Consider the following 23824-nt stretch of genomic DNA (forward strand, 5'->3'; position numbering starts at 1 on the left):
CATCATGACAATAAACACTGCATGATAAATATGATATTTAGCAAAACTTTAAAGTGGAGCCAGTAGGAAGCATTTGCTGCAAAGTAATTCTTTTATCAAGAACTATACAAATTGCTATTGTGGTATCTTGCATGTAGACTATTCCAGACATTGCTTTGCTTTCAAAAGTTTTTTCAGTGTTGTTAGTAATGTCTCAATATTAGATTATGTCTTTTATTACTTAAGGCTCTTGTCAACCAAGTGGTGAGAACTATCAATGAATTATTTACCAAAGCACAGCCCAGTGGAAAGGCATTGTGTGGAGTTTTCACAAGAGATTACCGTAATGATGCCTTAAATTGTCGGGTACGTCACAGACATGCACACATACTGAATAATAACATACATCATGGCATTCCAGTAGGCACTGTAATGTATTAATATGGGATAAAATAAATTTATAATTATCCCCAAAATAAATGTACATTTAAATAAATTATTTATATGATTTACATACTTAATAATTCGGTCAATATCAAATAATTGTATTTTCTATACAAAGTAAAGTGCTTTTCTATTCTGAAATTTCAACATGAAGCAGCTTTTTCAAGTGTGATGTTTTTATATTCTCAATGTACTGTATGGGAAAATATTTCCTTAATGAAAGCAGGTTAATTTCTTTTGAATGTATCAACAATACATATATTACATAAATCCAATTTATTTGTCCACAAATGAGATTATTGTTTTAATGGCAATGTCAACCTATGCATTGTGTCATGTAAAATATTTAATGAATGTTTAGAAGTTAAAGCTGCAACTTTTACAAAAAAATCAAGGTAATGATTCCCTGAATTTTTTTCAACAGATATTGGTGACAGTGCCTCAGTGTTTAGAAATACTCTTATTAGCTCCTCAATATCAAAAGTGGGTGAAAAGGATGAGATATGTCATATTTGATGAGGTATGCTGCCTTACATTACTTTTACTTGACTACATATTTTTATGTATATAAAATATGTAACTTGTATATTTCAATAAAGATGGCATTTGTGTGGGTAGTTATTAAAAAAACCATTAATTCCACTTATGGAGGGCATAGATTATGTGTCATAAAGTGGCAGATTTAGAAGATATTTGGAAGGAGAAAAATGGGACAAATATTAGATTAAGAGGAATAGTAACTGAGAAAATTATCTTAAAAATCATTGGATATGCCAATGATTAGCAATAGGCATTTTTTTTTTTTTTTAGGCGGAGAACTTCTATCCCTCTCAGCCAATTTTCTTTTAAATGGCACTTTTCTATTTACTTTTCACCATGTATGCACTGATGACTAAGCCACAAAATGTTTGTGTAAAATTAAATTTTATCTTTTGCCTCTTTGGTTAAAATACTGAGTGTCTCCTAGCAAGGTTTTCATCCTTGTAAATTCCTATATTTATCTCTGAGTTAATCACCCTTTAGCACAATGAATACAACTCATGTATTTATTAAAGAGATCTTGTTATCAGTGTATTTCCGATGTCCTTTATATGTGTTTTTCTTTTTCTTCTGTTTTGACTGAAAATTCCCTGAATGCTTTCCCTTACCTCTCCACAGTGCCTGCTTCATAGCGATCTATAAAGGATAAATACTTCAGGGAAAATCAGGGCTTTGGAAATTGAGTTATTTAATTTTTCCTCATTTATTGTTATGTGAAAGGTAGTGTACAACACGCACAAGGATCTTATTTTACTAAAAAGTTTATTATTACTTTAGAATTTTACAGACATTTATTTAAGACCAATCCTTACAAAGTTGTTCCTCCCATATATTTTTGAAATTGTGTATATCATTGTGGCAAACTAATAAATATGGTCAATCACTGCTCTCATTTTGCCCCCATTACAGGCAGGAGCCTCCTGGCTTCTCTATATTTCTAACTCATGTTGAAAAAGTTTTGTATGTACCTGTGCAGACTGAAGACAGGAGGAGTTAATTTATTTCCAATATTTCTATTTCTATTGCAGTGATGAGATTAGTGCCAACACTTCTTTACTTTTAGAGATGTTATATCTATGAGAGTCTTCATAATTTAACCAATATTTTATTTGTAAATAAGATAATATATGTTCTTTCATTTACTTATTCTTGTATCTGAGGATTATTACCATGGCATGTAATACTCTTTTAAAATTCATCCTGTTGTAATACATAATAAAGCAAGTCATCTCTAGATATTTTATCGTTGAAGTCTCAAATTTATTTTTTAAAAAGATTTATTTATTTTATTTATGCATACAAGAACTGGGGTACAGGCCAGGTGTACAGGAGAGTGAGAAGATTCACCAGAGACAGAGTGGGGAACAGAAGTGTATTTCCACTGAAATACACTGCTGAGGGGAGCAGCGGGCGAGATAGGAGAGGTCTGCAGAGCCATGTGGGAATCTCCCGCGCCGGCCGGGATCGAACCTAAACTGCAGAAGCTGCACGGCTTCACAGCGCTGCGCTCAACCCGCTGCGCCACCAGGGAGGCCCTCAAATTTACTTTAATGCTTCTCAACTATGTTGGACCCTGAACCACTTTGTCAGTGGGTAAATAAACTTTCCTGAATGTGGGAGAAGAAGGAAATAGAAATTTCTGGTAACACAATCTATTAACATTTTGGGGAAAACTTTAACTGGTTTTCTATTGAGGCTATATAACCATCTTGCCAGGTTCACTGTCTTGGAGGAGAATTTGGAGCAGAAGTTTGGGAACATCTTCTAGTTATGATTCGGTGTCCCTTTCTGGCACTTTCTGCTACTATCAGTAATCCTGACCATCTCACTGAGTAAGTCTGAGTTTTATATTCATTATTGTCTCCACTGATAGATGGAAAATTTTACACACTCATGGATTATTTAAGGTAATATCTAAAGCAAACAAACACAACCCCCTACCCACACACAAAGTAACACTTATATTCTTCAGTTATATTTAATTAGAAAACATTTCCTTTCACCCTTTGACTAAATGTAATTTACACAGTTACCTGGCAAGAATTTTATTGAGAGTTACTTAATTTGCCTGTTTATATTTTGATGTTTAGATTCACAGAGAATTTTCAAAGGCAGTTTATACCTCTTCTTCCAATATACTATACCCATGACTTTCCTATGCAAAATACCAGTAAATGTTTACAAAATTGGTTAACACCTGTAGTAGAAATAGATATGACTGCTATATTTGGTAGTGTATTTCATGGGGGAACTGCAAAATATCAGTTCTTGATGAATATATAGCAGTAGGAACTGAGTAAACTATGTGAATATAAATGTAATTTTAATATATTCAAAGTTTAGGGAAAATTTTTATTTTTTAAAAATCGCATTTCAATGATTTTTCTTAGAAAGTGATTTTTTTTTCTGTGACAATATAATACTTTTCTCTTTTTAATAACTAGGTGGTTGGTGTTAACAAAAAGATACTGGCAACATGTTGAGAGCACAATGGAAAATTCCAGACCTTCACAAAATGTCTCAAAAGGTTCAAAGAAACCAGTAAAAAAAAGAACTGTTGCATCATACAGAGTTAGACTGGGTATGACTATTTTAACATAAGAGAAGAAGAACTCAGAATTCTTGAGCTCTGGACATGCTTGCAACATATTAAAGTTTTATATATTAATACAAATTGTTCCTTACTCTAACTTTGAAATCAATTTTATTTTCCCCTAAAAGAAAATAAAGTAAGAGACTTGGCCTTAGGAGAAGCAACATACTAAAATCCACACAGGTAGTAATTAGTGGATGTATTAAACTCGAAGTTCCAAATTTCCCCAAAATTATCTATTTTGAAATAATGTCAATTTCTTGCATTAAAAAAAAGTGATAGACTACAGTTGAAGACTATGAGCAGGAAAAAAGTAAAGCACAGATACGCAGATACAGTATAAGTACATTGAATCCTCTTTCAAGGTTTTTCTCCAGTGCATAGCTCTGTTTCCAGTGGGTTCCTTCATAATTCTCCCTATGTCTGCTTGCAGTTGAAAATCAGATTACATCCTTGTTTTGAAAGTAAACAGATCTTATTGATCTTTTCAATTCTGTATTTACAGTGTGGCACAAAGAGCGATACAATGATGTTGAAAAGTATGTGTGTTCCCTAAAGGATAATAAATTTCTCATTGAACATTATCACCCATTTGCTGCACTTACTGTCAATCATGTAAGTATCAACCACTTTGGAAAATGGCTAATTATCTATATTGTTAAAAATCTGCATATGAGATACAAAATTAGTAATTTCTTATTTTATGTTTCTTAGATAAAGAAGTGTGGAATCCCTTTAGACCTTGGATTTTCCCCTCGGGAAAGTATACTGTTTTATGATGCTATGGTACACATTTGGCCAGAATGGCCAAGAATGCAGGTTTGTGTGTGTTTGTGCATGTTTGTGTGTGTGTGTGTATGCACACACTCACTATACACTATGACATCTCTAATTCTTTGACTATGAGAGTTCATCTATAATGAGCAAGTTGATGAAACACATTTATTCTGATATAGCTAATGGCAGCATATTTCATTGTTAAGATTATAAACTAGAGGCAAATTAAATTTTCTCTCTATCTACTTTTTCTTCCTGCTGAAAAAGATAAGCTTTACTTTGTAGAGTTTGTATGAAGACTAACTGAATTTTTATTTGTAAAATGCTTAGAATAGTGCATTGCAATGGGAAGAAAATGTATTTTTTAAAAATAAACATATTAGACAATATGATTTTTTACCTCTAAAACAAACTGCAGTCTTAAAAATAATTGTATGTAGTAGTTTCTAATAAAACAATAATATGTTACCATTATATAGAGAACAAAACTACCACCTTATAAGCAGTTAACTTTGTTCCTGAATTTGAATGGGTATTGATCACTTGAGGAATTTGCTTTATAGTGATGTAGATGGAAACTTTAAAGGGGTGATGACTTCATTTTCCTGGGGATTTGTGATTCTTCATTTTCAAGGAATTAGAACCAGAAGAATTCAGCTGCTTCAAAAATAAATTAGTCATCAAAAAGGCTGATGTGAAGAAATATGAAGAGGAACTTAAAAAGGAAATGATTTGTTGGGTTGAGCGGGACCCAAGCAAGGTAATTAAAACCCTTTAGATTCACTTAAATAGTAAAAAAAAATATGGAATGAATTGGACTTCTTCACTACTGGTGAATCACCCAAAAAATATGTGAGGATTTGAAGATGGCTATCTCATAACCACCTTGCAATTTTACCCTAAATTTTGTTAGCTACATGTGGAAAAATGCAAACAGTTACTACTTGACCTCTAGCTTGGACAACTCACACATGCTGGTACCATGTTCTTTTTGAGTCACATTGAGATAATAAAACTAAAGTTGGGCAATTTTTTTCATAAAGGATAGGAGTTCTCCAATTTCTGACACTACTGGGTTATTTCCTTGTTTTTTCCCTGCTAGTATTTCCCCAAGCGTGACCATTCAGTTATTTGATACGTGAATGCCCACTTTCTCACTGTTGCCAACAAATTAGATAGGAGAAATTTGAAGCATTATTTATCTTACTATTTTAAGATATTTTCTGTGACATTTTTTTTTCTGATCATAGAAAAACTTGATGATAATTCACTTTTTAAAAATTATTTCTTTCGCATGAACAGTAGCACATGTCCAAAGTTACCTAGAGCTAATTAACTGAACAGTTATAAGGAAAGCAATATGGTTCAACTCATTCACATATACTAACATACAATTGCAAATAATTTTAACGTTTTGGGCCCTAAGTCTTGGTTAAGATCTGATCATTTCTTCATTAGCACAAGCTCAGTTAATAAAAATAAGATTTCAATCTCTTCCTATTTCCTGTCCTCTCATTCCTCTTAAAAAGCAACCCATGCTTTGCTTTAAATTTTAATTGCACACTGACTTTGGCTGACTACCGGATTTGAAAGTCTGAAAACCACTTAGTGCCATAAATGCTATTTTGTTCAATGAATCTTGTCAACATAATTGCATTTTGAAATCACCTGTGGAGTTTTGTCTCATCTTTAAAAATTCTGATTCGATTGGTGTTTTAAAAAATATTTTGGACAAAGCACTCTGCATGTGGGCCCCTATTTTTTTTTCTTAAAGATTTACTTATTCATGCATGCAAGAACTGGGGTACAGGCCAGATGCATGGGAGGGTGAGAGGATTCACCAGAGACAGAGCAGGGAACAGAACAGGCAGACTGGCTGAAATACACTGCTGAGGGAAGCAGCGAGCAAGACAGGAGAGGTCTGCCGCGACATGTGCGTAGTTCCCTGGCCGGCCAGGAATCGAACCTGTGCTGCAGAGGCTGTGGACAGCTTCACAGCGCTTAACCGCTGCACCATCAGGGAGGCCCCCCCTTTTGTTTTGATTGAGGTAACATTGATTTATATCATTATAACTTTTTTCGTTGTTTATATCATTATAATTTATATCATTATAACTGTATTATTGTAACTTTTTTATGAGAATAGGATTTCCCACATACCACACTGCACCCACCATCAAAATACCCATAGTCAACCACCATAGTCCATTGTACTCCATCGCCATTTGGTTCACTTCTCTTCACCAACTCCTCTTGGGTAGCCTCAGTTCTTCAGTCACCTTTCTAGGGGTAGTTCTTGCTTTGGCTTTATCTGATCCTTTGGTTTCTTTATGTTCCACATACAATTGCCACGGTTGGGTATTTGTCTTTCTCCTTGTGATTTATTTTGCTTATGATCATCCCCTCCAGCTCCATACATGCTGCTGAAATGGCAAGAGTCTATCTTTTTTTGATTGCTGAGTATGTATATTTCTTTGTGTATAAATATCACACTGATCCACTCATCTAACTTGGGGCGGTTAAGGTTGTTTCCATAGCTTGAGTATTGCAAATAGTGCTGCAATAAACATAGGAGTACAGGTTTCCCTTCTGATTTGATTTGTCTTAAAAGGGTCTGGGGCACTAAAAATTGAAAACATTATCTATAATTTTAATGTTTAGTCAGGGCTAAGAATCTTAGGTGTACCAATGATATTACCTGACTTTTAACATACTTGGATACTTAAATGCCAGCCTAGATTAAACTAAATTTTCTAAGGGAAGTCCTCTTAATTTACAATTTCTTGCAAAGCAGCAAACCTCTGGGCTCCAACTACTTCCGTTCATTACCCTCTGCAGCAAGCACTAGGATTTCCTTCCTTATGAGTTTATGACATGGCTCATGGCAGCCAGCAGTGCCTTTAATAATTAGAAATCCTCTTCTCATTTACTGCTTTTTAAAAATTTCTCTCACAGTCTTGAAAGTCCCGGTAACACATTCAAAAGGATTACTATAACTTTCAGGAAATTCCATATTTTTCTTCTGTACTGACATCTCTTTCCATTCCATTTTGTCTGCAGAATAACTACATAATGGATATTTTTTTTTCTCAAAATATTGGACAACAGTATTACCAAAAAAAAAAAAAAAAAACCAGCCCTCTGTATAAAGGCAGAACAAACTGCACCTCAGGGATTTCCTTTCATATTTCTGCTTTCTCTACTGAAGCTAGAGATACTGAGGTCTGGTGGAGGTCATCTCACAGGCCACAGGCTCAGGGCAAGGAAGGTTGAATCTCCAGCTTCTTGTGGTGTTGATCAGCTTCTACCTCACAATAGCATGGATGACTCTGAGAGGGGCTTCTTCAGGCTGATGCAGCAGATGGAGGAGAGGAAATAACAAGATTGTGTTGAGCTTGTTTGAATTTATAAGATGCATTTAATTATTCAATAAATTGGTAAATTGTATAAATCACATAAACATAAGCAAAAAGGAAAAATGACACATATAGTTTGGATAATTCAAGCAGTTGTATCTCATTTCTTCTTAAGGTTATATTGTACTACACACAGCTTAAGACTATCATCAGTAGACCATCTGGTTCAATACTTGATCTGTCATGTCTCTCAGGGCTGGGCTCCTAAATGCTTGGAAAGTTAGCTAAATTCTCCTTTTAAATAATACTATTTGTTCATGTTTCCTGGTTTTTCCAGACACCCTGGTTTGCAACTGCCATTTTTAGTTTTGTTATTAATACCTTCTTCAATATGTCCCTTTCAATACTGGTTTGGGTGAAAAAATAAAATGACAAATTTGGAAGACATATAATCTGTGATTTGTATTTTAGAATTCTGAGCAATGTTAATTCTACTTATGTGAAAGTAATGCATATTGTACCCCATACGCACCCTGGTCATAACTAACATCTATTTGTAACAGTCTTCATCCCCTTCAATAGACTATGCAATGGTATACAGACTTGCTTACAATAATATGGAAATATATCCTGTGAGTTTTCTGAGATTTTAGTTTTATTTAAAAATATGTAGTGCATGATGTGGATAAAATTCTAAACTTCTTCCATAGAAAATGCACTAAGCTTTGTCTATTGGATTTTCAGTCTCAAATGTCAGCTGATGTTATCTTTTATCCACATTTACAAATATTTACTGATCTGCTTGTTACCTATAATTTTATTCAGGTGAATCAGTTACTGAATTTCCTTAAACCGCAAACGTTTGACTGTGCAGAAAGTGACAAACAAAAAATGTTTCCACGTTTTGTGGAAAAACTGAAAACAATGGACAGGCTGCCTGCAATATTTTTTATGTAAGTAATGTCTGTGGATATGATATTGAAATTCAACTTAATATATTATATTTTACATTGTAGGAATTGAAGTCTTGTGAAAAGAATAATTGATGAAGGATTTATAACCTGATTCATATTATTAGAATCTTGAGGAATTTTAAATCTGTTTATACTAAAGTCAAATTATTGTACCAAGTTGGCTATAATAGTGTGAGAGGAAGGAAAACTTCTTTGATTAAATTATATTTCAAATTCTAATTGCATAGTTTAGTGCCATAGAATTCTCTAGCCCATTAGTTATTAGAAATAATGATACAATGCCGTGGGTTTTTCTTTTCTTTCTTTTTTTTTTTTTAAAGATTTATTTATTTATGCAAGAACTGGGGTACAGGCCAGAGGTGTGGGGGGTGGATGGGCATGTGTGTGAGAGAGGATTCACCAGAGATAGAGTGGGAAACAGAACAGGCAGATCTACTGAAATACACTGCTGAGGGGAGCAGTGGGCAAGAAAGGAGAGGTCTGCTGCACCATGTGCGTAGCTTCCTGGCTGGTCAGGAATCACCGACCATGGAACCAACTCTTGCTGCAGAGGCTGCGGACAGCTTCACAATGCTGTGCTTAACCCCTTGAGTTACCAGGGAGGCCCGGCCTGGGTGTTTCCAACACATTTTCATGAAAGAACTTGTCTCAAAGTGTAGTTATGCTAGGCAGAGAAAAGAGGGAAGGACTTGGCACTGAGATCTAATTTATTCCACCCAATTTGAAACCAAACATGACCTTCTCCTACACAAACTAACACATGAGAAACTTATGAACAAAATGTACATGATTTTATGTAAGCTTTCTTCCTCATTTCTATTTTGTATGTAACTTATAGATCTCATATATATCATATGTATGATAGAAAAGAATAACTATGGGTTGAATTTACTTTAATTTATGAATTTTATATAATTTATCTGTATATGTATATATACCCACCCTTTTATAGGCCTTATATATGTATATAAATGAAGTGTATGAATGTTTATATCCACTTATAAAAGATATTGATTAAAATATCAAATGCTAAATTAGCCAGAACAAATTAACTAACAGCCATCTTGTAACATAATAATCACTAAATATTATTTTAGTAGGTTTTGTTTTTATTAGCTTAAAAAGCATAAAATATGCTAAGAAAAATCTTTTTTGGCTTTAGTTTAATGTATCACTTTAATGGGGAAAAACAAAATCAATAAATATGCAAACTTTATAATTAAATGAGTAATCTCAGGTCATTTAAGTCCCATAGGAAGAATATGCATTTCATTTTACCTGTAATGAATAGGAAAACCTTTGAACAAAGACAAAAGATTGAGCAGAGTATGAAGTACAAAATTATTCATCAAAGGTATCACAAAACAAAATCCCTAATTCAAACTGCATTTAATAGGTGAAAATGAATACTTGCTAAGAGCACAACAAATCACTAATCTGCTTCAGGAGTATTTTGTGATCTTAAGATAGGGAGTGTCTTAAAATGGAGAAGGAAGCAGTTTTATCCAGTACAGAAAAAACCCTTACATAAACAGTCATTTTGTTCATTATAATTTAAAAATGAGCCTGTTTGGAAAATTGTAATCTCTTCTTCTAGTCACACACTCTGAATTGGGAATTGAAAGGGCAAAATAAATATAAACAGAATAATATTACCTAAATATTATTGCTGCCAAAAATTTATTAAAGCGAACAGGTTGACGGTGATATGAACTCACAATTTTCAAAAACTGTCCCATGTTTTTAATCCAGATTCAACATTCGTGAAGTGGAAGCATTAGCTTTAGAACTTTTTCGCAATTTGAAAAAACGGCAAAATACTAATAATGGTCCAAATTCTAAAAAACAGAAAAGTTTGAACATGGATGTATTGATAGTGAAGAAGTCTCAAAAAAGGAAAGATGCTGTGTAAGTGTTTCTATTTGAATTGTGAAATTAAATATTTAATAAAAAAATGAGTGTTCAGCTCTTTTTATAATTCAGATCTGTTTCCATAATGGGAAGATATGGCTTTATGGTTTTGTGACATAAATTTAATTGCACTTCACTTTTGGGGGCACATGCAGGAGAGAACTGTTGAATATTTTGATAATTATGCAATGTTTTAAAATAATTTTCTTCATTGTATTAGCCTCCTTCCTTTATTTTAGAAGTACAAATTACAAATGTTTTTTTTAGAAATTGCAAATTGACTTTTTCATCAAGTTTAATGTCACAAATAGAATTTTATTAGATATATAAAATAAATATTTGTTTGGCATGAGAGATAAGAGAAGTAGACTTTTTGTTTCCTGTTAAGTACATGTTAATGCGTACATTTAAAATATGCTTATATGGTAAACAGATATGCAAGTAATTTAATTTAGTTTAGTTAGGTTTAATTTCTTTAAGGCCTGATAAATATCATCTAATAGAGGTAATTGTATTTTGGGTTTGAATAATTTGACATTTTTTTACCTGATATTTATAGACATAATCTTATATTAAAAAAATAAGTGCTATAACCAGTATATTCATTGATTTTCCTGATACTTTATATTCAGTTCTTCACATTTAGATTCAGATGCTAAGCACCAGAGAGAAATTATATCGAAGGCTGAAAAGAAGGAAATGCAAAAATATCTTGAAACACACACTGAAATTTCTCCAGACTGTAGCTATGCTGATGATACAGCTGTGGATGATGAGGTAAGAGAAAAGAAACTGAGATAAATTTGGTCATGGGTATTGGTTTGCTAGCACTATTGTAACAAAATAACACAGACTAAGTGACTTAAACAGAAATGTTTTTTCTCACAGTTATGGAGGATAAGAAGTTCAAGAACAAAATGCTGGTGGGACAGGTTCTTTCTGAGGGCTGTGAGGAAAGAACTGTTTAAGTCTCTCTCCTTGGCTTGTAGATGACCATCTTCTGTCTTTATCTTCACAGTCTTCTCTCTGTATGTATCTGTGTCCTATTTTCTTCTTATAAGAACATGAGTCATATTGGATAAGGGTCTACCATAATGACTTCATTTTAACTTAATTACCTCTGTAAAGACCCAATCTCCAAATACAATCATATTTTAAGATACTGGAGTTTAGGAACTTTCCAGATGAATTTTAAGAGGAACTCAATTCAGCCCATAAAAATATGTGTATTTGTCAATATTGACATCCAATACACAATTTTAAAGGTGCACAACACACTTAATGCACATTAGCCTTGAAACAATAGATGGGAAACTAGAGTTGGAGATTGGAGAAATTTAGAGAATTTGTGTAAGCTTACCTAGCTGTTAAAAACAGCATGAAGAATCCTGCAGCGGTATGATTCCAACATCTAGAACCTTTTTACCTTGTGAGATTTCCATCATTAATTTAATTATAACTATTCTTTATGTGGATGGAAGTACAAAAATTAAATGAAAAATCTCTTCTGAGTTACAGGATTGAGCAGCAACCTTTCTCAAAGTCAGATGCATCTGTCTTCTGAAAGTTCTTCCTCTGTTTGTATCTACCTTGTACATAGCTTTTCAAACTGGTATCTCTAGAGTAATTATTGTATTTTACTTCTCCTGTACCCCACATCTCCTTCAAAATTTAATTCTAGAATGTCCTAAACAATGTGTGCTCATAAATTTGTTGGTTAATATCATCATTCATGTAGTAGTCAGAGAACTGTGCTCATTACTTGTTTATGCTTGCTTCTTTAACTCATAGGAGAGAGGGAGAAAGAGAAGCAGAATGTGGGAGAGAAAAAAGAGGGAAAAAGAAAAAAGTGAGAAAGAGAAGGAAAGAAGAAATAACAGTGACTGACATAGAGAGACAAAAAGAAACAGACATAGGACATTTTAATGAAAGAGGAAAAAATAGGGGAAGGAAACAGTGAATATACACAAAGATAACAAACACAGAAAGACAGGAACACAAAGAAAGAGCAGGGGAGAGAGGTGATAAAGGAGACATATTAAAATAGGTACAAATCAACAGCAAAAATAGAACAAGTGGGGGTGGTAGAAAATCAGTCAAAGCTGAGAAGTTTGGCTGGATGGTTTTGGTAATTAGCCTCAGAGCACTCTGGAGCTAGCCTCACCGAGCTCAACCACCTCTTAGAATTCGTAACTATTCCGTTCATTGTTCATTGCCCAAACTGAGTTGGAGGCCTTAGTCAGTTCCTTAGAGCTATGACCAATGCTTTAACACTTTGGGAGCAAGGTAGGGCTTCCACCACTCAGTGCATAGGGGGGACAAGACGGGGTATGTTTCCAATGAGGAAATGAAGACACGATCATCACATAGGAAGTTGGATTGTGTTCCCTGTATCAGATACCAAGCATGAATGCCAGGCACTGTGGAATTATTCTGTTTAAATGCCACATATCAGGCATTTTATTGTTCAGATAAGCTTCAGGTTCTGGGATAAAACACAACTACTCTTTTTAAAAGTGTATCTAACTCTGCAGTGATTTCTAAACAATCTTTTAACTCTTACCTCATTGTTAAAGTCAAAGATACATAATTTCATTTATTATCTTAAACTCTTTGGTGATTTCAGACTTTAATGGAGCTCTTAAATAAACTGATGGAAACAAGACAAGGCTATAAGCTGCACGATCTATTACAAAGGGGCATTGGATTTCATCATGGTTCAATGGAACATGCAGAAAGAGAAGTTGTAGAGTTGCTTTTCAGACAGAATTACATTAAGGTTGGTGACATTTGAGTATAACTGTACTAACAGCACCCCATTCTTTCTTTGGACTGAGTAGGGGGAAGAAATATACCCTAAGGCATTCAGGGAACACACGCTATCTAATGTCCCTGTAATTTCTCCACTTACAGTGATACTATACTAATATTTTAGCATATAATACTTTAAAATAAATGTTTAAATCACTATATATTACATATAATTTAGGATACTCCTTACTCTGCCTAATAGTATATAATTAGCATTTTATTAGTTGACATATGATAATAAGCATTTTACAAATGCTCCATTTTATGTATATATACATATATATGATTTATGAAACATTCTGCAAATATTAAATTGTTTTGAAATGACATTGGCTTATAATTTTGCATATAAAGGTATATAATTTTACATTTCAGCGTCTGTATGTGCAACATTGTGATGAACACCAAGAGTCTACTTTCTATCCACCACCATACAATTGACCTCTCTGTCTGTTTCACATAACACCCATTAACACTTCCCCTCTGGTAATCATCATTCTGTTGTCACAATACACAAATTGTTTTTATTTTGTTGTTTGTTCATTTGCTTTGTTTCTTTATCTACCACATATGAATAAACTCTTATAGTGTTCATTATTCTCATTTGACTTATTCTCTCAGTCATCCAAGTTTTCACCAATTGTGAAACTCCATCTGTTTTTTTTCTAGAGCTGATTATTTTATTGTGTGTATGTATTGTGTGTATGTGGATATATGTGTATATCCACACACACATATATATATACTATATATATATATACACATATATATGCATGCACACACACATTACATACTACATTTTCATCCTTTGATCCATTGATGAGCTCTTAGGTTGTTTCCAAATGTTGCTTGGCTATCATAAATAATGCTACATTGAAGATAGGAGTGAACATAGCATATCAAATTTGTGTTTTTGTGTTCTTTAGAAAAATACCCAGAAGTAAGATAATTGACTCATATATTTCTTTTCTTGTTTTTTTGAGACATCGCCCTACTACTTTACATAGTGTTGACACCAATTTGTGTTCCCACCAACAGTGTACAATGATTCTGCTTTGTCTACATCCTTCACCAATACTTGTTCTTTGCTTTTTGTTAATAGTTATTCTGACAAGTACTATTGATATCTAATTTTGGGTTTTGTGCACATCTCCTTAATGATAAATGATGAGAACAATTTTTCAGGTGTCTTTTGACTATCAATATGTCTCTAGTGAAATGTTTATTTAGATCTTCTGCCCACTTTTTAATCAGGTTTTTTTTTAATGACTTATATGAATTACTTATAAATTTTGGATGTTAACCTCTTATCAGATACACGATTTACAAATATCTTCTCCCATTTAGTAGGTTGCCTTTTTTGTTTTGATGATGGCTTCACTGTGCAGAAGTTTTTCAGTTGGATGAAATCCCATTTGTTTCTCTTATTGGAAAATACATCACTAAGACTGATGTCAAAGAGCTTGCTGCCTCTGTTTTCTTCTGTGTTTTATGGCCTCAGGTTTTATGTTCAAGTCTTTAATCCATTTTTGATTAAGATTTGTGTATTGTGTAAGATAGTGGTTTAGTTGCATTCTGCAAGTGGCTGTCCAGTTTTCCCAATATATTTATTGAAGACTGCTCTTACTTCATTGTGTACACTTAGCTCCTTTGTGGTGACTTGTCCATGCAAGATGATGATTCCTCTTAATTCTGTTCCATTGATCTGTGTGTGTCTTTTTATTCTAGTGCTCTGCTATTTAAATTACTATATTTTTATGGTACAGATTGAAGTCAAGAAGCATGATACCTCCACTTCTGTTCTTTTTTCCCCCTCAAGATTGCTTTGCTTATTATAGTTATTCTGTGACTCCCTGCAATTTTAAGATTTTGGGGGCTCTATTTCTGTAAAGATATTATTAGGATTTTTTTCTAGCAATATTTTTTCTTTGTTTTTCACCTACCATCTATCCATTCTTTGAGCTTTCCCTTCGTTTCTCCCTTGAGAGCGCACAAATTTCATTTTGTTTATTTATTTTCTGCTATTTTTAGTAAGTATTTTGCTTTGTAAAGTGTCATATAGATATCTGTTAAGCCATTTGGTCTCCTCAATTAAGGTTAGTTTCCTTATATATTCTGTTTTGTTGATCTATCTTTATTATCCTAGTATATTGTGTTGTGTCAATATCTTTCTTTAGTTCTATTAGTAAGTACAGTTATAGTATTTTTTTTTAAATCTATTCATTCTAGTTGTAGCAGTGTCACATTTCTGCCATCTTTGTGGTGTTCCTGTTTTGTATCATTCATTATTATTATTTTTAAAGATTGATTTATTTATGCATACAAGAACTGGGGTATAGGCCAGAGGCATGGGGGGTGGGTGGGAGGATCCACCAGAGACAGAGTGGGGAGCAGAACAGGCAGATTGACTGAAATACACTGCTGAGGGGAGAAATGGGTGAGTCAGGGGAGGTCTGCTGTGCCATGTGTGTTGTTCCCTGGCCGGGGATCAAACTCGTGCTGCAGTGGCTGTGGCTTGCTTCATAGGTTGCACCTTAACCCCTTGCACTACCAGGGAGGCCCCTCAATATTTTTTCTGCTAAATTGAGACTTCTTAAAGGATATCTTTTTTTTGCTTGAGCATTTTTGATTTGCTCTTTTGATTTTCTCATTTTTTAGTTTTTATGGGCTGTAATAGGGAGTTTCCTTACATTAATAAATAGGCTATCACTCCTATAAAAAATGGTGTAATCCTAGATTTTTAATATAGGATATTTAGGTGTCTGTTCCCCCCCCCCCCCATAGATTCATGCCTTTGTATCTGTTGATGACTGCAGGAACTGGGGCAGTAGGGCACTGAAAGCTTACTTCCAGTTAGCATCATTGTTTCAAATTTCCTACTGTGCTGCAGGTAACCAAGTTGTGCGCTGGGTATCATCAGTGATCCCCACTCCTAGCCAACTTCTCAGCGAAAATGTCTCCCATTGTGTCTTGCCAGCCTCAAAGCTCAAGTTGGTTGAGCACAAGATATAGTACTGGGTGAGGACTATAGTTGAGACAGGACCACAAGCTGTGTGTTGAATTGTCTGTGTTGTAGACCTGGTCCAGCTGCAAAGAACTGTTTCTCATGGCAAGCAGGTGGAGTAACGTCAAATCTAAACTCCATAGAGTTTTTATTAATTGAAATAAAATTCGCATGAGTTCAAGGTGTGCAAACTATTGATTTGTTATATTTGTACATTGCAATATGATTATCACCATGGCATTAGGTAACACCTCTAAAAGGTCCCATAGTTATCGTTTCTTTTTTGTGTTATTAATGATTACGATTTAGTTTCTCAGCAACTTTATAAAGTTTATAATACAGTTTTATTGGCTATAATCATATGAACAGGGCATGAAATTTCCAAGATTTATTTAGGTACTAGTTACAAGTTTCCACCATTAAATATCTGTCTAAATGCCCCGCACTCTCAGCTGGTGGCAAGGCCACTCTACTGTCTGTTTACACAAGTTCAACTTTTTTAGATGCCACATGTAAGTGATACCGTATGTACTTGTCTTTCTCTGACTCGTTGCAACATACTTTCTTCACGTTCCATTCATATTGCCACAAATGACAGGATTTCCTTTTTTTTCACGGCTGAATAATATTGCCCTGTGTTTTGTGTATAAGTATATCACATCTTCTTTATCCAGTCATCTATTGATGAACACTTAGATTTAATGCTTAATATGACCTGGTTTCCCTACCATTTTTTCTTCTTAAGAATTTAAAAAAAATACTCATTTATGCATACAAGAACTGGGGTACAGGCCAAAGGTGTGGGGAGGTATGTGAGAGGATTCACCAGAGACAGAGTGGGGAACAGAACAGGCGGATTGATAGAAATACTGTTGAAGGGAGCTGCGGGTGAGTCAGGAGAGGTCTGCTGTGCCATGGGGGTATTTCCCTGGCTGAGGATAGAACATGTGCTGCAGTGACTGTGGATAGCTTCATAGGTTGCATCTTAACTCCTGGTGCCACCAGGGAGGCCCTTAAGAATTTTTTAATGTAAAAGTAAACTTCCTTTTATTTAAAACTGATTGCCTTTACTAATGGAAAAAAAAAATCCAAAAAATAAATCCTTACCGAATAGCTTTGATTTCACATCATTTTATAATCTGATAATGTTAGGTAATTGTAAGAGTAAGGACATACATTTAAATGAATGCATATCTCTATGAGACATCTATTTTTTTCTTACAAAAGAAAATATGGAGTTTGAATTTTTCTGTCACATTAGATTCCAGTGGTCTTTCTAAGCTAGTAAATATGTAATGCCTATGTGTACATCTATCTAACCTATGTGATTGTTTTCTAATTTTTTAAATATACACCCACAGGTGGTAATAGCTACCTCATCCCTTGCATTGGGAATTAATATGCCATGTAAATCTGTTGTTTTTACTGAAGACTCTTGTTTTTTGGATGCCTTGAACTTTCGTCAGGTATTTATACTACATGTCTTTTCTTCTTGTATACATAGGAAACTGGAACATCCACTCATTAAACCAGGATATTTATTTTTATATACTCTGAAACAGTGACTGTAAAAATATTTGAAAATGAGCTCTAGGTTATATAAGAGGTATATAACCTCTTATGAATACTATTGTATTTAAAGATGTCTTAAGCCATCATTTACAAAGCAGATTAATTTACTTGAGAATAATCCTGTTTGATAAATATTATTCAACTTAAACAAAAATACTCTGAAGAGATAACCACATCTTTTGAGGATCCAATTTGTGCCAGATGGTGTTTACACTGTTCTTAGTTTAGGCTGGTTTCTAGAAATATATTTATAAATGAGACTAAAATTTGACCCTCCCAAAAATTCATCATCTTTAAACATAGGTATTAATAAACAAAGATATATACAATTTAATAATGTGTTCACAAGATAAAATAATATTTTAAACTTTTCTAAAATTATCAAACAACAAAGAATTCTTTCAGGATTTTGGAAGTTCAATATTTTATATGATTTATGCAAATTAAACACTAACCATTTACAGAGACAAAGTCTGAAATTACTTAAAAATTATGTCATCTTCTCTTTAGATGTCTGGTCGGGCAGGAAGACGTGGAGAAGATCTTGTGGGCAATGTCTTCTTTTATGGTATACCTTTACCCAAGGTAGAAAGACTCTTAAGATCAGATGTGCCCAAATTGAAGGGTCAATTTCCTTTAAGCATATCATTCGTTCTCAGACTTATGATGCTAGTATCCAAAGCAGATGACAAAAAGGATGCCAAAGCAAAGGTACTTTGTTTCATGTTATTTAAAGTACTTTTATAAATATAATGATCACATCATCTTTATTCTAAAATAAATTGCATAAACTGAAGGGACTAAATAGTGTGCTATAAATAAACTGTAATATTTCATTTTATTTTGCAATACTCCTACTCAACAGAAAGTTACTTTTATGTTTTCAAATATATGGGAAATTAGCCTATGATCTCTTTTTTATAATTATTCCTGGAGTCTGTGTACATTAGAAATTTTTTTTCTGTAAATATCCATGATCTATAAACATTAAAAAATTGAATTTTAAAGAAATAATTAAGGGTTGAAGAATGTTTAAGATGAAAATGCTAATAATTCTTGTGTTCTACCTTATGTTTACCTTTTACCTTCATACATTAAGTTGTAATTATTCATTTATCCATCATTTTTGTTAACATTTTTTATTACATACACATATAATGAAAATACTATGAAATATCTCAAGTAAATATTATAATCTTAATAAGTAATATAATAAAGAAATCTGCAATATCTAATTTAAAATGCAAAAAATATATCATACTTTTTATATATAAACCTATATATATGTGTGTGTGTATATATATATATATATATATATATAGCCCCATGATCTATAATAGAAATATTTCATTGCCCTTTTGTATATTACATTTGGAAGACATGCTATAAATTAACATCTAACTTGGTATTTTGATATCTGCATATATAGGCAATATCAGCTCTCGAACATTCATTGATATCCTTCAAGAAACCAAAGATTAAAACCATTATAAAATTATATTTTATATATGCTTTGCAATTTTTGGTCACAGAGGTAAGATTTATACCTATTTTCATTAAACTGTTAGCATACAGTACCTATTTAATTGTACTGTACTGAACTCAGCTTTATTAATAACTTATTTGTTTGATATTTCTGAGAACTAAAAACTGAGGTTAACCCTTTAAAACTGATTTATAGGGTTACCTGAATCAGCAATGTATTCCCATTGGATTTTCTGGATTTGTGTCTCATTTGCACTACCATGAACCTTCAAGTTTTGTTTTTGTAAGCTTACTGAAAAAAGGTTTATTTCACAATTTGTGTGTTCCAGAAAATAAACAAGGTAAGTAAATATTAATTTTCCAAACTTCTACTCATTAAATTGTGTACACATACACATATGCACATGTACACACATGTCTGCACACACACAGACCTAATATGTGTATTAACATAATCCCACTCATTCCCTAAGACTACATTCACTTTGGATGGTGTCCCATTTTCTAACTGATTTTTCTATTAATGTATTTTGACTTTTTTCTTATTTTTTATATCATTAAATATGCTTACTAAAATTGTAATGTATAATTTTTTGTGGAGAATAATAATGCAAATATATTTAATGATCATTTAATATTTAATAGACTTTAAATATTTCAAAATAAATTCTTAGGATAATAAAGGCTGTTCTTCTGAACACATGAGACATTTTTAGTATATATAGCTATTGAAATAAATTACAGTAATATATGTAATCACTAATTTTGTCCTTTTATATATGGTCATTAACATGAAAATTAGGTTTCTTATGATATCCTGATATTTAGGTTCTGATTATTAGCTGCATCATAACATATGGAAGTGACACTTCAAAGTCAAATATAAGCTGTAGGGTTATAGTGACATAAAGATTTTGCCATCTATAACATTTTCCTTTTCTTAAATTATAAACCATTTTCCCTTTACTATAATTATTACATGATGACATGAACTCTAGAGAGAAATAAAATGATATTATCCAAACTCAATGCAAATAGCTGGGAATAGCATATATAGGTAATAGTCCACTGTATTTTATACTTTTGGTAAATTTCCCACTTTATTATAATAATGCAAGAATAAAGAAATATAAAAATAATTAAAATAACATCTGATATGCCTTACAACTTCTAAGAGATCAAATGATAAAGCCTAACCTATTGGAATCTTTTTTTTTTTTTATTTTTTTTATTTATTTTTTTTTTTGTTTGTTTGTTTGTTTTGTTCACACATGCACTGGGTACAGTCAGAAGTGCAGGAGGGTGAGAGAATTCACCAGAACCAGAGCAGGGAGCAGAGCAGGCAGAAGGACCGAAGTACACTGCTGAGGGGAGCAGCGGGCGGCAGGAGAGGTCTGCGCGCCATGTGGGATCCTCCTCCGGTGGCCGGGGAGCAGCCGGGGATTGAACCGGCGCCGCAGAGGCCGCGGGCAGCTTCGCAACCCAGCTCTCAACTGCTGCGCCACCGGGGAGGCCCCCTATTGGAATCTTTATATTTCCATGGAAGGATCACAGAAAGTAGTCATTATTGAAATTTACTAATTCCACAATTATTGTGTGTGATATTTAACAATATTAAAGAAAAAACTGAAAAAAATTTTCTGTAAAGCTATTAGTGTAAACACACCAAAATGACTGTTTTTTAACTTGAAATTGGACGTTTTGGGGCCTCCCTGGTGGTGCAGGCAGTTGAGCGCAGTGCTGTGAAGCTGTCCGCAGCCTCTGCAGCGCAGGTTCAATCCCAGCTGGCCATGGAGATACCCACATGGCATGGCAGACCTTTCCTGTCTAGCCTGCTGCTCCCTTCAGCCATGTATTTCAGTCAGTCTGCCTTTTCTGTTCGCCGCTCTGTCTCAGGTGAATCCTCTCACTCTCCCGCACATCTGGCCTGTACCCTGGTTCTTCTATAAAAATAAATAAATCTTTAAAAAAAAAAGAAATTGGAAGTTTTACTCTTAATGCTCTGCATTTCTCCCATAGTGTGAGGCAGGTGTGTCCTGTTTCAAGTTCTCATGGGTAATGTGTCACTTTCTCACTTGTTTCTTTACTATGATAACTATGATGAAGTGGTTATCAGGGTGGGCACAACTCTGTCAAATACTGGGGCAGATAAAAATTCAGCAATCAGATGTGAGTTTTTCCTCAAGGACACTTGTTTCTAAAATGCTACAGGATTTGGACACATACAAATGTGGGAGTTAAATATCCCAGGGAGTGAAAATACCAGAAGCAAAGGCTTGTCAGCTGGAGCAGAAGTCAGCTCTTTTTGGATTGTAGTATGTGCCAAAGAGAAAAAAAATGTAGGTTAGCCTATGGCCTTGAGTGGCAGATAAGGAATTTGGAAAGCAGTGTAAACCCTTTCTTACTTAACAGTTTCTGAACAGAGATGGAAAAACAATGGAACAAAGAAGCAAAGGAAGGTTTGAAGCCAATGATGGAATCCAAGATAATTCTATAACTTCAAGGCAAATGTTTGTTTTGTTTTCTTTTAGAGTATTTTTTTATTAGATTCTTAAAGCTCAGAGTAGGTAGAAGGAGACCAACCATTTATAACAATGGGGGGTGAATTTGCTTGTATTATGATACATATTATTATAATTTATTAAAAATTCACTAAACATCTGCAAAATAAATTTTTCAAATGTGTCTTACCTTAAAATTTTTAGAGTGGATATTAAAAATTGACTCAGTATTTTCCTAATAAAATGATGATTTTTCTTTCTGTGAAGTTTTGGAAAAATAAACTCTTTATTTTAAACAGGCCCAAAGAAATTTTCTGAAACTGTGATGGAAAAGTTAGTGATAGTGTTGGCACATCTTTTTGGAAGAAAATATCTTCCTCCCGGTGTAGAAGACTATAAAAAGCAGCATTCTGATTCAGTGGTAAGGAACAAAAAAATTATAGTTGTATTTTTCTAATATCAATTTTTTTATTATCACTCACTGTAATTACTTCTTTGTCATTGCTTTGTCAATTCTTACATATAATGACATCTCAGATGAGGGAAGTATTGAGGTCTTATTTAAAATTGGAAAGCCTTATTTCTGATACAGAATTTTTTTTTTGCATGCTACTAACAATTTATTATTACCTTGAAGAGGATTTCAAACAAAATTACATTGAAGAGTGAAATTATGGCCACTCTAACAATTAATTTGAAACAAAAAGACATGAATGTTCAGTTTAACAACCCTTTGAAAATATTGTTCTGGGAATTCCACTCATTCCCAAGTGACAAGGAATAAATATCTATTGGAAAGGTAAACAGAGTGGGAATGGCATGTAATAGAGTATGTTAAAGGCACATTCCTAGACTCCCTCCCTGCGTGGCTACTTAGCACATAGATGTTCTTAAGAAAATTCATTTATTCTTTTTTAATTAAACTTTTTTATTTTCTTCCATAAAATTCATTTATTCTTTATCCCATTTACTAACTGTATATTGGAAATCAAAACATCTAATTCAAATGTTTGCTATATTGCTCCACATGAAAAATAATAGTGGTTGGCATGTGGGATATACTCAATAAATGTTAACTCTTATTTTCATAATTGTTATTTCTGGATGAAACCACTGGCTACTGAAAAAATAAAAATAATCAACTGGAATACGATTACAACTAATGACAATTTAATAAATGTTCAAATGTAAAACCACTGTAATAGTTATTAAAATTACAAAAAATGTAAAATAATCTCATCAACAGTAGAAAATGGAAATGAAAAAGATACTGTAATTCACCTGTTAAACTGGCAAAGATTGGAATTAGCAGTTTTGTTGCTAGGACACTAAATAGCTACAAACTTTAAAATATTCTTTAATTTTAGTGTTTCTACCCTTATATTTAAACTAATTATATAATCAAATATACAAATAAAAGTGATAAACATATATTAATTAGTTTCCTCAGACTGCTATAGCAAATTACCACAAAATGGAAGATTTAGACAACAAAAAATTGCTGTCACACAGATCAGGAGGCCAAAAGTCCTGGTAGGCAACAAAAATTTGCCTCTGAATACTGAGGGGAAAATCTGTTCAAAACTCCAAACTTCTGGGGGCTTGTGGGCCACCTTTGGTGTTCTTGGCTTGCAGATATAGGGCCTGATCTTTGCCTCAATTTTCAAATGGTATTTTTTGCCTGGGTCCAAATGTCCCCATTCTTAAGATTACCAGTCATGGTATGAACTTCTCTTAACCAATTATGTCAGGTTGCATTCTGATGTACTGGAGCTTAGGCTTTTAGCACATGTTTTTTTGAGGGATGCAATTCAACTTATAACATTAATTGTCCATAATTGAAGATTGGATGCCACCTATATGTCCAGCAGTAAGGG

At 33.4% G+C, this 23824-nt stretch overlaps 1 protein-coding gene across 1 annotated transcript in view; it reads left to right on the forward strand.

Annotated features, from left to right (window-relative positions):
• Positions 1-23824, forward strand: part of LOC311169904 (putative ATP-dependent RNA helicase DDX60) — a gene marked incomplete at both ends in the record, with an annotated part of 70591 nt that overhangs the window by 29726 nt on the left and 17041 nt on the right. The window contains 16 exons of the mRNA XM_084232149.1: positions 226-345; positions 848-943; positions 2680-2795; positions 3408-3544; positions 4062-4171; positions 4271-4375; positions 4968-5093; positions 8515-8642; positions 10416-10571; positions 11207-11351; positions 13201-13353; positions 17751-17855; positions 18472-18672; positions 19391-19495; positions 19643-19787; positions 22247-22368. Coding sequence (XP_084088275.1) covers positions 226-345; positions 848-943; positions 2680-2795; positions 3408-3544; positions 4062-4171; positions 4271-4375; positions 4968-5093; positions 8515-8642; positions 10416-10571; positions 11207-11351; positions 13201-13353; positions 17751-17855; positions 18472-18672; positions 19391-19495; positions 19643-19787; positions 22247-22368 — 2070 coding nt within the window. The remainder of the gene's footprint in view (positions 1-225; positions 346-847; positions 944-2679; positions 2796-3407; positions 3545-4061; positions 4172-4270; positions 4376-4967; positions 5094-8514; positions 8643-10415; positions 10572-11206; positions 11352-13200; positions 13354-17750; positions 17856-18471; positions 18673-19390; positions 19496-19642; positions 19788-22246; positions 22369-23824) is intronic.

The sequence above is a fragment of the Talpa europaea genome, assembly GCF_964194135.1.
Source record: "Talpa europaea genome assembly, chromosome: 4".
NCBI classification, from domain to species: domain Eukaryota; kingdom Metazoa; phylum Chordata; class Mammalia; order Eulipotyphla; family Talpidae; genus Talpa; species Talpa europaea.